General features: G+C 58.6%; 1 protein-coding gene across 6 annotated transcripts in view; it reads right to left on the bottom strand.

Moving 5' to 3' along the window:
• The window catches only part of BOP1 (BOP1 ribosomal biogenesis factor), a 28,738-nt gene extending 13,334 nt beyond the window's left edge, over window positions 1-15,404 (bottom strand). For all 6 annotated transcript variants that reach the window (XM_030804773.1, XM_030804774.1, XM_030804776.1 and 3 more), the window contains exons 1-3: window positions 15,249-15,404; window positions 13,108-13,323; window positions 1,436-1,516 (exon numbers count right to left, since the gene is read on the bottom strand). In XM_030804773.1, the coding sequence (XP_030660633.1) occupies window positions 1,436-1,516; window positions 13,108-13,323; window positions 15,249-15,347 (396 nt within the window). In that variant the 5' untranslated portion in view covers window positions 15,348-15,404. The remainder of the gene's footprint in view (window positions 1-1,435; window positions 1,517-13,107; window positions 13,324-15,248) is intronic.
• Window positions 15,405-15,510: the final 106 nt, after the last annotated feature.

Genomic DNA, 15,510 nt, shown 5'->3' with positions numbered 1-15,510 from the left:
GAGCCCGCTGCTCCGGCCAGGAAACCAATTTATTTTGTTTTGTCTCTGTTCTCTGAACGCGCAGCAGAGACCGGATCGGGCGGGCGGCCAAGGCTCCTGCAGCCACAGCCAAGAGAGCCAAAGGATGGGGGAGGAACCTGGGGGGAGGGGGGCGCGTGTCTCCCCCAGGCCCCCCAGGGACAGCTCCTGACAGGCAGGCAGGAAGAGCTCCTTCGGGAAGGCCCTACACCAAAGCCTTCTCCTTCCCCCACAGCCCCCAGGGCCCAAAGGGGACTCCGCCTCACACCCAGGTGCCCCACTGGGACCATAGTCCTACCCTGGGGCCAGGCCACACTGAGGAGGGTACAGGCAGGCATTGCCTCTGGCCTCAGAGCTTCTCAGAGCTTCCAGCCTCTCCCAAATGAGGGCAGCCCCCCGCAGCCAAATCTGCTCCTGGACACAGCCCGGTGCCAGCCTCTCCACGCCGGCGGAGCACAGCCCGATGCCAGCCTCTCCACGCTGGTGGAGCCCAGCCCGATGCCAGCCTCTCCACACCGGCGGAGCCCAACCCAGTGCCAGCCTCTCCACGCCGGCAGAGCCCAGCCCAGTGCCAGCCTCTCCACGCCGGCAGAGCCCAGCCCGATGCCAGCCTCTCCACACCGGCGGAGCCCAGCCCAGTGCCAGCCTCTCCACGCCGGCAGAGCCCAGCCCAGTGCCAGCCTCTCCACGCCGGCGGAGCCCAGCCCGATGCCAGCCTCTCCACGCTGGTGGAGCCCAGCCCAGCAGCACGCATCCCCCTTCGCCTGCAAGCTCCTTATGAGAAACAGCCGACCTCCTGACCCTCCTGAGATGTGCTCCTGGGACTCAATCAGAGGTCCAGAGGCAATGGCCCCAGCCCACATCAGCCACCACCGGGGGTGGGGGCGGGGGGACCCCAGGGGAAGGGAAGGGCCATCACTGCCCAGAACATCAGGACATTAGGAGGTGGTCCCGGCCCTGTTCTGCCTGCCTGGCCCACAGCCAACCTGTGGCCCACCCCACAGCACACATGACAGGGGCACCACCCATGCCCGTGACCCCACCCAGACCGTGACCCCCCACCCCGACCATGCACTCCGCACCCAGGGAGCCCACAGCCACCCTGCAGATGCCACAGGAGTCCATGGAGCCTGTCCACAGGCCAGGGTCGACACAGGGGCATGGAGCCACACCCAGGTCCTTCCCCTACACAGGCAATGATGACACACATACATTGCAGTCTTGTGTCCCAGACCCCGAAATTGCTCTTGCAGACGGGGAAGCAGGACGCCCACACGGGCCTCGGCTCCAATAGTGCGACCCACCTGCAGCAGGTCCCAGCATCCCCCAGGGCAACCCCAGCCCAAACGCCAAGCACCTGCTAGGCTGTGATGGAAACCGCCCCACCCTGCCCAGTGGGAAGCAGCCCCAGCCCCACCTCCTCATCAGAGCTGTCCTCCGCATACTCATCCCCAATCCGGGCACTCGCCACCTCTGTCCTCGGGCAAGGGGTGCCGGCCTGCAGAGAGAGGAAGAAAATGGTTACTTCAGGGGACACAGGGTGCCCTTTGACCTTGGGGGGATCCCAGGAAGCCCACCACCCCCAAATCTCTGAGCAGCTCCAGCCTGGCCCAGGCCTCAGCACCAGGCCAAGAACACCCAGCTCTAAGGGGCCTCTGGGGGCTGTGGCTGGCACCCAGCACCGCAGGTCCTGCCCACGGCCCTGTCCTCTGTAAGGGCTAGACTGCAGCCTCCCCAGGCCTCTGTCCCTGGGCTGACACCGGTGTCAGGCTAGACACGGAGGCCACTGCGGCAGTCAGGAGCAAAGCCGCCAGCTGAGGACTAAGACCCCCACCCACCGCCAACCACCCCGTACCCCCATTCATGTCAAAGCCACAGGACTCCTCCCAGAGGCCCCGCATGGCGCTCCTGCCGAGCCCCGCCTGGGACAGGGGGCGACACGGTCGAGGGGAAGGAGCAGACACAGCCGTCACAGCAGTGTCACTGGGGGCAATGCTCTTGAAGGGGTGGGGGACACACACTGTCCACCCATCCCGGGAGCCACGTCCAGCCCAGTCCAGCCAGCAGAGGGCCCAGAGAGGGCCCCAAACACTCGGCCTGCAGCCCCCACAGGCTCCCTGGCGCCCAGCATTCTCCCACCCACCACGTCCACAGCCCAGGCTGACCCCATCCCACCGGGTCACAGAGTGGGCGCCACTGAGAATTCACATCCCAACCTGGAAAACAGATTCTGCCCTCAACTGGGGAGGTGAGGATGGCTCCAACCGGATCGGGTTTACTGGCAGAACCAAGGCTGATGGGGAAAACAGGCCCACCTCTCACCCGTGGGGGCAGTAAAGTGCTGGGGCACAGGAACCCCAGAGCGAGGGCGGGCACGCCCCACCCCCGCCCCAAGCCCCTCTTCCCTCCGGCCCGGGCTCCTCCCATGCCTGTTTTTTCCTTCAATATAAAGAGAGATGGGAGACTAAGTTTTTTCCCAGGCCAGGAACAAGGAAAGGATTCAGTTTCCACGTCTCCCCCTGCCGCTGACAGTGGCCTGAGGCGTTCAGTGACACTGAGCTCTTGCCCCTGCCTGGAGCACACAAGCCCCCACAGCCGCGGCAGATACACGACCCCGGCCCCAAGCCCCAGACCTGCACAAGGGCAGTTCCACACCAAGCTGCGGTCGGCTGCCCCCGCCTGGCCTCTGCTGATGGGCGTCGGGCTGGGCTTCCAACCCCTCACAATGGCCAGGGCTGAAGCACCGTACCCTGGAGTGCCAGCCTCGTTGCTCATGGGCCACAGTCCCAAGGTCCTGGCAGGTGACAAAAGACTTGTCACCCAGCGCTTTGTGCCCCGTGGCCCCTGTGCTGGATGTGGACAGGCCACGGCACAGGCAGGCTCTGGGTTCCCAGGGGTGCAGCATCCCCGTGGGACAGCTGTGGGGCACATTGAGTCCACCAGGGGGCGACAGCGCTCAGCCAGGCCCAGCACCTGAAGGGCAGGGGCGGTGCGGGCAGGGGCGACGTGGGCAGGGGTGGCCACTGCTGGGAACTGCCTGACCTAGAAGGCCCCTTCAGATTTTGGAGGCAGATGCTGTGGGGCATTGAACATATTTTTTTTTATTTAAAAATTAGAGGAAAAGGCCACTAAAACCCTAACGACGCAGACAACGGAACACGAGCCCACGCCATGCTCTGGACTCCGAGGGACAGGACCCCCCCACCCGCCACGCCCATGCCTGGAGTCAACCCAGATCCTCCAGGGCCTCCAGCACCACCCACAGTGTGCGCGGCCTGACTGAGGACCTCCGCTGCTGGGGGGACACAAGGGATGCGGGGTCCACGTGCAGGGGTCCCTGAGGAGGGGTCAGGCCTGATGGAGCTCGAGAGTCGTGTGAGGGTGAAGGAAAAGCTGAGAGAGTGGGCAGGCGAGCGCCACTGGGCAGAGGCAGGCGGGTCTGAAGGACCGACGGGTGGGCAGGGAGCCGCTGAGGGGGAGCGCAAGGACAAGGTGCCAGGAGCTCGGCAGTGCCAGCAGGAGGCGGGGCCACTGGGGCCAAGGAAAGGCTGCTGCAGTCCCTGAACCCTGTGTGGCCTCTGCCCAGCCCCAGGGCTAGAATGTCACCACGAGGACCAAAGGGAGAAACCCATAGTGAGCTCAGCCAGCCAGAAACGGTGTCCAAGCACATGAGCCCCCTATTGTGACCGCACCAGAACCTCCCCTCCCCAGCATCAGGCCAGCCAGGCCGTACTCCACTGCCACTAACCAGGCATGAGGCACGGGCTCTGCCCTCACCTCCTGGGAGACGATGGCAACAGAGCTGGGTCGGTGGGAAGAGAACTCTGCTCCCAGGGCTGCCCACAAGAGGGTTCTGCTGGAGATGTGGACAGCAGGAGGGAAGCAGTCCTAACTTGCCCGGGGACCAGAGCCAGAACATCACTGTCGGGGTGCCAAGGAGACCAAGAGAACTCAGCGCCGCACCACAGACCCCACACCCAGCACCTCAGCACTGCCAAGTCTCCCCAGGGCCCTGCCCACGCTAGCCGCAGGGTGCCCAACACAGAGACGGGCTGGTATCCAAGAGCTCTGTGCCGATGGCTCATGTGACAGCAACGACTCATCAACAGGTACCTAGGAAACCTGTTGTTTTAAAGAAAGTACATCAGCAGGAACTGAAAAGCCCAGAGAAAATACAGCCGAAAAACATCCTTTTTTACTCAAGGAAAAGGAAGGTAACTCGGGGGAGGAGCCCAAGAGTGGCAGGGTCGTTCCCAGGCATGGAGGCCAACCCTGCATGAGGCACTGGCCATGTGTGCTGCCACCAGAGGCCCCAAGACCGCTGTGGGCCATGACCGCCATGGGCCCCAAGACCACCGTGGGCCATGACCGCCATGGGCCCCAAGACCCCCACGGGCCCCAAGACCACCACAGGCCACGACCGCCACGGGCCATGACCACCATGGGCCTCAAGACCACCACAGGCCACGACCACCATGGTCAAGACCACCACCAGCCATGTGCCCAGCCACCTTAGGACCACCACAGACCAGAGACCACTCCACAGCACTGTGACTCGGTGTCCCACTGCAGACAGCTGTGCAGAGAGGGGCCCAAGGACCCCCATTTGCCAGGCCTGGTTTAGATGAGACCCTGGCAGTGGAATGAGGTTCTGAGGAGCCTTGGGGGAAGAGTATTTGGCAAGCGTAAGGGTGACTGTGACCATTTTAAAACACAGCCACAAACCTTTGATTTTCATCGCATCAAGAGGCAGAGAGAGTCTATGTACCCCCCGCTGCAAATCTGGTGGGCTTGTGGCTGCTTTACCCACCCAAGGGAGGCAGCCCACACTGACGCCACAGGATTCTGGGCTGAGGTCGTGAAGGCTGTGTGGCTCTGCCTGGCACAGGGGTGCCCTTCGTGAACATGGCTGTCGGGGCGGTCTGGACGCACAACAGGCCCAGCTGTGCTCACCCGAGATCCTCACCCATGTCCCAGAGCACAGGATGTGAGCTGAGTGTCAATCTTCCTCAGGTGAAATGTACCAGAACCCTCTGGGGCCCCTCAGCGTGACACTGTACTCGGGGTGTACTGACCCTACTGCTTTCTGCCTGAACTCCGACCCCTCGAATCCAGAATGCTACAAAATACCTGTTTAATGCTGCAAAGTGCCAGGGCAGGTGGCAGAACAGCTGCCTGACTCCCCAATAGGGGCCAAGAAGCTTGGAGCTGGCAGTCTTCAAGAGAACCCAAAGCAAGGCCACGGGCGGAGGCAAGAGCGGAGTTTACCACCAGCCCTGGCCCCTGGTCCCATCCCCAGCTCTGTGGTCCACACCCAGGCAACTTCACCTGAGATGGGCTCCACTAACCAGCTGGTGAGAATCACTGGGGAGCCCCTTTCCAGACTCCACAGAGCTGCAGCTCCAGACCACTCTCCAGCAGACGGCACCAGCGTCCAGACCCCAGAACCACAGCGACAGGGGGCCCGAGTCCAGGGTTCCCACGCTGCAGCAACGCGCCCTGCCACCCGCCATTCCCAGAGGCTTCGCTGAGATGCTGGCGGGATCCCCTGCCCAAGAGTCTGCATTACGCTCTGGCACAGGCCAAACTCTCCTTAAATTATCTGGGAAGGCCGGGCCCGGAGGCTCACGCCTGTCATCCCAGCACTTTGGGAGACCGAGGCAGGCGGATCAGTTGAGGTTAAGAGTTCGAGACCAGCCTGGCCTACATGGAAAACGCTGTCTCTACTAAAAATACAAAAAATTAGCTGGGCGTGGTGGCGCTCACCTGTAATCCCAGCAGGACGATGAGGCAGGAGAACTGCTTGAATCCGGGAGGTGGAGACTGTAGTGAGCCGAGATCAGGCTACTGCACTCCAGCCTGGGCGACAGACAGACTCTTGTCTCAGAAAAAAAAAAATCTGGAATCATCACTTTAACACCAGGTCTTAGGTCTTCTCTTACTTGTGTTTTTTTCTTTCAAGACAGAGTCCCACTCACTCTGTCGCCCAGGATGGAGTGCAGTGGCATGATCTCAGCTTACTCTAACTTCCGCCTCCCAGGTCAAGCAATTCACATGAGGTTTCACCATGTCAGTCGGGCTGGCCTCGAACTCCTCAAGTGATCCGCCCACCTGAGCCTCCCAAAGTGCTGGGATTACAGGTTTGGCTCACCACACCCAGTCTTTTCTCACATTCTTGACTATGACAAGCACATTAGACTGACAAAAACAGAAACTTCTGCACAAAAGAATAAAAAGAAAAAATTCACAGAAATAAAAAGACAAAGCCAAGCACAGCTGGGAAAAAAACGAATCTAAATGAGCACAGAAGGGAAAAAACAGCTGAGCGCATGGACCCCACAGATCCAGTAGACACCAGCAATAGCGAAGGCCCTGCAACCAGTCCTCACTCCGGCGAGCCCGAGGCCGGCGCTGCCATGCGCTGCTGGAGAGGGCACAGGGAGTGAGGCGCAGGCCGGCAGGCGGAGGTTCCTCCCTGGCTGGTCAGTGGAGGGCTGGGAGCACCCATGTCAGGGGTGCTGCAGGGCAGGAGCACACAGCCCAGGGCGCCCCTCCAGTGGGACGGCTCGCAGACACAGTCAACAGCTGGAAGGGCAGGGGCTGGAGAAAGTCCCGGGGAGTAGGAACCAGGCCAGAAGACAGAACTCTTGGGTCATCAGGTGGCACAGAACGCAACTAAGAGGCAGGACTGCCAGGCCCGAGGCAGGGAGGCTGGAGATGGGGTGGGCGCTGGGGTGAGGCTGGCCCAGCAAGCTCGTGCCAGAGCAGGTGGACCCAGAAAGAGGGGTCACTGTAGCAGGGACACGAAGGGTGGGGAAGAGATGCCTGCCCCCAAACCACACATACACGAAAATAAATCAAACCCAGTGGCCCCAAGCAGGCTACTAGCAACAGCTGTGGGCCCTGCCGTGGCCAAGACCAGATACCCCAGGGAGAGAAGGGGGAGGTACAGCACCCACCCCATCTTCTTGGGCCCTGTCCCTGTCCTCATCCCTATCCACTGACCACCTCCCAGAGTACCCTTCTTCACCTTCACTCCTGAGCTCCTCGTGCCAACAGTCAGGGGAGGAGCTGGGAATGGCACAGCCAGACCCTGCTCCTCGAGTGCACCTCACAAAACGCCAGGACTCCTGACCCCAGAAACACAGACAGCAAATGCTTGTTGTTGAAAGGCACTATGGTGGCCAGGCGTGGTGGCTCACGCCTGTAATCCCAACACTTTGGGAGGCCAAGGCAGGTGGATCACCTGAGGTCAGGAGTTCAAGACCAGCCTGGCCAACATGGTGACACCCCCTCTCTACTAAAAATACAAAACAAAAATTACCCGAGTGTGGTGGCGAGCACCTGTAATCCCAGCTACTCAGGAGGCTGAGGCACGAGAATCGCTTGAACCCAGGAGGCGGAGGTTGCAGTGAGCCGAGATTGTGCCATTGCACTCCAGCCTGGGCGATAAGAGCAAAAAAACTCCGTCTCAAAAAAAAAAAAAAAAAAAGGCAGGCTCTATGGTTTGGGGCAGTTTGTTATGGTGGCAGATAACAAAACAAACAAACAGAGAGAAAACAGCAAAGGGCTCCTGGCCCAGGGAGCTCAGACCAAAACAACAAGAACCAGCTAGCTGTCCTGCCCTTGGGCAACAGCTGTGAGGGTTTCCAGCCAGCTAAGTGCACGGATGATCCGGCCACAGGGAAGAGACAGAAGGGCTTCCGGGACTGGGACCACGGGCACACACCGCCACGCCCAGCTCATTTTTTTAATTTTCTGTAAAAATGGGGTCTCACTATATGACACAGGCTGGTCTTGAACTTCTGGGCTCAAGAGATCCACCGACCTTGGCCTCCCAAAGTGCTGAGATGACAGGTGTCAGCCACTGGGCCCAGCCTGTGACTCATTCTTTTTATTTTTATTTTTTCAGTTAAGCCCAGCTGTGCGAGCCTCATTCTTAATGAAAGAAAAACATCACTAAACAAGAGGAAAAGATGAAGCAGCAACACCATGAGGGACGCTGGTGGCGGGAAAGCAGCTGAGGGGCAGCTGCATAGCGCATGGCATCACCGCCTCACAGAGAGACGCTCCACGCACCTTCACAATTAAATGCATTGACGGCCGGGTGCGGCAGCTCACGCCTGTCATCCCAGCACTTCAGGAGGCCAAGGCAGGCAGATCACCTGAGGTCAAGAGTTCGAGACCAGCTCAGCCAACATGGTGAAAACCCGTGTCTCCTAAAAATACAAACATTAGCCAGGCGTGATGACGGGCACCTGTAATCCCAGCTACTCAGGAGACTGAGGCAGGAGAATCACTTGAACCCGGGAGGTGGAGGTTGCAGTGAGCCGAGATCGCGCCACCGTACTCCAGCCTGGGCAACAGAACGAGACTCTGTCTCAAAAAACAAAACAAAACAAAACCAAAAAAACTAGCCAGGCATGGTGGCGGGAGCCTGCAGTCCCAGCTACTAGGGAGGCTGAGGTAGGAGGATCCCTTGAGTCCAGGAAGTTGAGGTTTTGGTGAGCCAATATCGCACCACTGCCCTCCAGCCTGAGTGACAGAGTGAGACCCTGTCTCAAAACAAAAAAAAAAAAGAAAAAGCATTTACCCTTTGACCTAGAAATTCTCTTCGAATTTTTCCCAAGAATGGTGTGCACATGTGAGAAACAGCATGTTATCGTCAGGTCAACCGTAAGAGCAAAAGCCTGTAAGTGCCCACCCACTGAAGCTGGGGAGGCCGAGCTGCCAGCCACTCTGCAGGCACCAAGCACTGTACAAACCAGAGCCACGGCCTCCCTGACAGAACCATCCTGAGACAGCACACGGCTGCCCCTTCTCTTAAGAAACCACCATTCAAAGACTCTGTGCGCGCTTGGATATATCTAGAACATCCTGGAAAGAGACTTCAGCACTGGAAACAGTAGTTGCCTGGATGTGGCAACAGGAGCCAGGAGGGAAGGGCAGGAGACTCCTTCCCTGGCACGCCCCTCAGAAGCACCTGAGCATGCACAGGTGCCCTACAATGCCACGTGCACCTGTTCAATGAATGCCACGTAATTCTACACAGTCCTTAAAAAGAAGGCAGGGTCGTGTGCACATCAATGCTAAAGGCCTGAGGGCAGAAAGCCAGAGGGAAGCCTGTGGCCCGGCCCTGAAGCCAGATGCACACCCACCCTGGGTCCAACCAGACAGGTCCAGAGCCCTTGGCAGGTCTCCACGGGGGCCGCCAGCAGCTGACCCCCAGCAGTCACCGGGCTCCCTGCTACAAGGGCCTCCCACTGTGGGGCTCTCGGCAGGGTGCCCCTGGCCTGTCTGGGTTGGTTTGGGGCACACACTTGGAATCAGATTTATGGAGGAGGCTCTCTGAAGGTGACCCATCAGCCACATGGCTGCCAGGATGGCAGAGATGAACAAAAGCCCCAGCTCCCTCCCATGCCAGTCACACAGCCCCTTCCTCACAGCACCATCGGGGCTGGGTATATCCACGGAGGGCTGAGCGGCCTGGGGAGTGAGGCCCTCGCCCTGCCTGACTTCATGTGTCCCTGAGGTGTCCGTGATGTGACACACGCATGCTGCCTGACACCCAGCCCCATCCCGCCACTGTTCCAGTCTGATGTGACCCCGTGGCTGGGGTGTCCTTCAGACACATGAGGCAGAGGCCACAGGGGCCACGTCTTGCCAACCACTATGGAGGAAACAGTGACGAGAGGGAGTGGGGGGACAGGCGGAAGCACGTGGCAGAAGAGAAATTAGCAAAAACGTCATCTCATCTTTCAGGGGCTGCCAGGCAGACATTACCTTCACTTACCAAGTAGCCCACCGAGGCCCATGAACTGTCTGCAGGACCACACGAGTGGCCGTGGCCAGGACCACAGAATCCCGAGTGCGCCCACTGCAGGGCAAGGACACTTAGCAGCAGGAAAAGCTGCTATGTCACTGTGGTATGAATTCCCAGAACCAAGGGGCACTGATTCTAGAAGCCGCTCAACGGAAGGGTTCTTGGGTAGAGGACCCACAACCACTGGCAGGGGCATCGGGGGCAGAATCCTCCAAATGGCTGTGGTGGGTGAGGGTGGCTGGCAGAGACCCTCGTGGCCCAGCCCCGTGGACCCACGATGCAAGTGGGAGGTGGCGGAGTTACAGGCTAAGGAGCCCTGGACTGCCTTCAGGATGACAGAGAAACAGGCCTAACCTGAGGCCACTAACTGGGCGTGACGGGGCCATCTTGGCGGCACCCCAGGAGGCCTCACGTGGCCACGCTCACGGAAGCCCAGAGAACATGCAGGAAGCAGCACCGGGCTGCCGGCTGAGTTTCCACCTGCAGGGCTGCATGATGGGAAAGGACTCCCACCATTCAAGAGGGACACGGAGGGGAGGCGGGAGGGAGTGGCCGCTCAGCAGGCCAAAGTGCCTGGGTGGCTTCTGATGAACGGGGGGGAAAAGGGAGGGGCTCCCACGAAGGAGCTGAAAGCACCCCCACCTCATCAATTCTTTCTCCTGACCTGGAGTAATTTAAACCCAGTCACGAGGATCACACTTTAGAACTGAAAACACCCCAACAGGGCCCGATGTGCCCCTCAGCGAAAGCACAGGACACGCGGGCAGGTGCATGAGCGCCACGGCAGGGCAGGGCCTCGGCCCCCCAGCTAAAGCACAGGATCATGCAGGCAGAGGCATGGGCACCACAACAGGGCGGGGCCTCAGGCAGGGCCTTGGGCCAGCCAGCAGCCAGCAGCCTGGGGAACTCTGAGGACGGCCCCACCAGCCCGGCCCGCCTTGCCGCCTCAGGCCCTGCTGGATAACGGAGCACACAGACCACAGACAGCGGTGCTTTGGAACACACCCTGCATGGGGCAGCCAGTTACGTGGTCACAGAAACCTGAGCAGGGCAATGGGCAGGGTGAGCAAACACTCAGCAGTGCAGGGGACCTGGAGCTCCAGGGGCCAGGAGACAAGCAGCGAGAAGAGAAGACGGCGCCTCTCCAGACGCCGCAGGACACCTCTAGTACCTTTCAAGTACTTGGATATGTTATTATGTGAAAAATTTTTTTGGTTTTTGAGGCAGAGTCTCACTCTGTCACCCAGGCTGGAGTGCAGTGGTGCGATCTCAGCTCACTGCAACCTCTGCCTCCCAGGTTCAAGTGATTCTAATGCCTCAGCCACCCGAGTAGCTAGAATTACAGGCATGCGCCACCACACCCAGCTAATTTTTGTATTTTTTTAATACAGACTGGATTTCACCATGTTAGCCAGGCTGGTCTTGAACTCCTGAGCTCAGGTGATCCATCCACCTTGGCCTCCCAAAGTGCTGGGATTACAGGCGTGCGCCACCACGCCCAGCTGAAAGAATTTAATAAGAAAATCGTTAACATGTAAATGTGTAAATCCTTAATTTAAAAAGGGACAGAAGACCCAGAAAGATGTACATCAGACCACTAGCTGTGCTCACTGGTTAGGTGTGAGAGCCCTGAGTCGGAGCTTCCACCCTACTGAATGGTGCTGCTGCCATATCTAAATTATTTTCCAGGATATCGTATCTCATAATTTTTTTTTGAAACAGGGTCTTGCTTGCCGCCCAGGCTGGAGTGCAGTGGCTCTATCATAGCTCACTGCAACCTGGATTCCTGGGCTCAGGCGATCCTCCCACTTTGGCCTCTCGAGCTGCTGAGATTACAGGTATGAGCCACTGTGCCTGGCCCAGTATTGTGTCATTTTAAAAACTCAAGAAGGGGTAACGTAGTTGTCCATAATCTTACAAACCACTCCCAACACAGCACATCATTTTCTCTCTGTGTATGTTAGTGTTATAATTAAAGTCTGAATTAAGTGTGATTTTAAAGCTTTTCTTCCCAGCAAACAGGCCAACCCAACACAGCTAGCACAGAATGAACAAGCCATGGCTCCTTGGCTTCTATCACGGGAACCTCTGCCAAGGCTGTAACTTCCAGAAACTACTGGGAGAGTAAATCCTTACAAACAATTTCCAGAACGTTTAGAGTAACAAATGCTGGGCCAGGTGCAGTGGCTCACACATGTAATCCCAGCACTTTGGGAGGCCAAGGCAGGCAGATCACTTGAGGTCAGGAGTTCAAGACCAGCCTGTCCAACATGGTGAAGCCCCGTCTCTACTAAACATACAAAAAAAAATTAGCCGAGCCTGGTGGTGGGCATCTGTAATCCCAGCTACTCGGGAGGCTGAGACAGGAGAATTGTTTGAACCCAGGAGGTGGAAGATGCAGTGAGCCAAGATCGCTCCAGCCTGGGCAACAGAGCGAGACTCTCTTAGAAAAAAAAAAAATAGGCTGGGCGTGGTGGCTCACCTGAGGTCAGGAGATCGAGACCAGCCTGGCCAACATGGCAAAACCCTGTCTCTACTAAAAATACAAAAATCAGCCAGGCGTGGTGGCATGTGCCTGTAATCCCAGCTACTAGAGAGGCTGAGGCAGGAGAATTGCTTGAACCCAGGGGATGGAGGTTGCAGTGAGCCAAGATCACACCACTGCACTCCAGCCTGGGCGACAGAGCAAGACTCTGTCTCAAAAAAATAAAAAAAATAAAAAATAACAAATGCTGTGTTTTAGTTAAATTATGCTTTTCTCCTGTTGTTCTCAATACGAGTAGGGTGCACCCTCCCCAGCCATTGCTGCAACAGGTACAATGTCAAACCCTCTACCCATCGGCTGCTCACGCCCCTGAAGCCCTGTGGGGTCAGGCCTGGCTGGGTTCCTTTGGGGCCCCCATGCCGCCTGCTTGAGCCCTGCCACGCTGCCCAGCTCCCTCCTCAGCTGGGTCCTGCCACTGGATCCCAGGCAGTAAAATCCCCACCTCGAGGAAACCCAGCCTGTTGCCCGGAGGGTTGCCCGAGCATCATCTGAGGGGGAAGGGCCTAGGCACGTGGATTTTCAGAGTTCCTGGGAACAGCACACAACTGGGGATGGAAACCAGCATCCTAGAGCCCAAGTGTGCCCCAGGTGCAGCGAAGGAGGGACGCTGGCCTTGGGGTTCTGAGGGACAATGGAGAAGGCAGCACGGTGGCAGCCTCAGAAAGCCCAGAGCCACCTGCACATGCGGGAAAGCCCTCAAGGGGGCTCCTTGCTCACCCACCTGCACCTGCACCTGCTCCTCAGTGGTCTTTTCCATCTCACTGTGGTCCTCGTCACCAAGGACTCCGTCCTTTCCCTCCTCGTCGCCTTCGTCATCATCCTCACTGCTGTCACTGCCAGAATCTTCCAGGCCTGAGAACACACTCTCCTCACTGTCGGAGACGCCAGAATCGCTGCCGGTGCTGTGGCTGAGAGGAGAGGTGCAGAGGAGAGGGGGCTGCAAGGAAATACTGGGTTGGTGACAACTACCCCTCCAGGCATAGGGTGCTAAACACTGCAGGGAGAGCTGCCTCTCGCCCCTCCAGGCACCCACCAGCAGCTCCACGCGGCCTCCAGGACCCCTCCAGTCACAAACTCCCACCAAAAGCATCCACCCAACCTGAGCCTTCCTCATCTTCTACCTCCACTGACAAGACAGCCTCTTGCCTTTGGCATCGACATTTTAATTCCTAGCACCTCACAGGGAAGGGGCTTTTCAAGGGCAACCTCCCCCTCTTGGAGCTCATCTCTCATCGCAAAACTAACACTGCTCTCTACCACCCACTGCCACTCCGGAGGCCCTGTGGGTCAGGCTGGGCTGGACTCCACTGGGTCCCTCACACAGCCTGCCTGAGCCCTCTCCACACCTCACCCTGGCATCCAAGGCCCCAGAGCCATGAGGTCACTAGAAAAGGGGCTGGGGGCTGGAAGAGAACCGAGTCCCCGAAGGGCATTTACCACCTGAAACAGACGCCTCCTCATTTAACCAGATTGGGACCAACGATTGATCAGTAAATTGAAAGGATTGGCTGACAAGTCACAGGAATGATACAGACTCTAATCGCAACCACGCACCAACCCACCCACTCCTCTCTCTGAGCAGGACCACAGCTGCCTCTGAGCAGAGCCCTGCTGGCTGCGTGACACCAGCACACACGGTGTTTGGGTCCTTCACTGGCCTTAAAAAGTGGAACAAGAACTTAGACTCTTAGGAAGCAGTTGAAGGCCGGGCATGGTGGTTCACGCCTGTAATCCCAACACTTTGGGAGGCTGAGGCAGGTGGATCACCTGAGGTCAGGAGTTCAAGACCAGCCTGGCCAACATGGTGAAACCATCTCTACTAAAAATACAAAAATTAGCTGGTGGTGGCGGGCACCCGTAATCCCAGCTACTCAGGAAGCTGAGTTACCCGGGAGGTGGAAGCTGCAGTGAGCCAAGATTGCGCCACTGCACTTCAGCCTGGGCAATGGAGCAAGGCTCTGTCTCAAAAAAAAAAAAAAAAAAAGAAAAGAAAAGAAAAAGGAAGCAGTTGAATGCAGAATTCTAGATTTTACTGTTTTCCTAATAGTTTACAAGTCTCACTTAAGGTACGACCTGCATGAATTAGCTATTGCATACTGAGTGTTCACACAATGCCTCTCTCACACACAGTCATGATGTGTCTTGGTATTCAGTCGGCTACACAATCACAATAACTAGTGGAAATGGCATCCGTGGCCTGGGCGCAAACAACTGGCTCCTGAGGACCGTTTAGCCCAAGGATGTAAGTAGCAGAACCTGGCGCCTAGAGTGGTCTGCGGGCCATTCAGCCTATGGGAACCAGGATGAGTTGAGTTCGCTTCACAAAGCAATGGGGCAGTTTCAACAACCCAGCGCGGCCGCGGCCGAGGGGGCTGTGAGGGGCTGGCTGTCCATCCCCACAATCAAGACGGGGCTGAGCTAGCAGAGAGCAACAGTGAGTTCTGATACAGCAAATGCAGCAGACACTGGGTTCTATTCAGCTTTTCTTATTCTCATGTCTATCCCATGAGCACAAAAACGCAATTAACTAGCGTATACGTAGGTTAAGCATTTACTGGGAGCGCAAGCCGAGCCCTTTTATTGGCAGGATGCACAAATGGAACGGCTGGAGAGGCTGCTGCAAAGGGGCGCCCCGTCCCCACTCCCCGCTCCCCCGTTTCTTTGCTTCCCGGACGCCGTCCTTCACCCCGCAGTCCGCTCTGCCTAAGACCCCCCGATAGAGGAGCTGCGCCCACGCCCAAGGCCGATTCACTGGACACGGGCGCCCAGGTGACAGCGGCCGGGCCCACCCGCCCCAGCGCGGCCACGTGCCCGTCGGGGCCTCTAGGGACGCGCCCCGCCGCCCCGCATCGCCACAGTCACCTCCGGCTCGGGCTCAGGCTCCAGTTCGGGCTCCGACCGCCGCTTCTCCGGCCGCACGCTCGGCGCCGCCGTGCGCCCCGCGCCCCGCGAACCCGCCATGCCCCGCCGCGCGCCGGCCGCCACCCGCACAGCCGCTTCCGACAGCGACTGGGCCGCGTGCGCAGGAGGACGCGCCCCGCCCAGCCCGGCCCCGATTGGCGAGCGGAGGGCGGGCGGGGGGGGGCGGGACCAACAAGCGCAGGCGCGCGGCGGGGCCGGGGAC

This window comes from Nomascus leucogenys, chromosome 23, assembly GCF_006542625.1.
Source record: "Nomascus leucogenys isolate Asia chromosome 23, Asia_NLE_v1, whole genome shotgun sequence".
Classification (NCBI taxonomy): domain Eukaryota; kingdom Metazoa; phylum Chordata; class Mammalia; order Primates; family Hylobatidae; genus Nomascus; species Nomascus leucogenys.
Note: the sequence above shows the minus strand (reverse complement) of the source record. Positions and strands in the feature narration are given on the sequence as shown.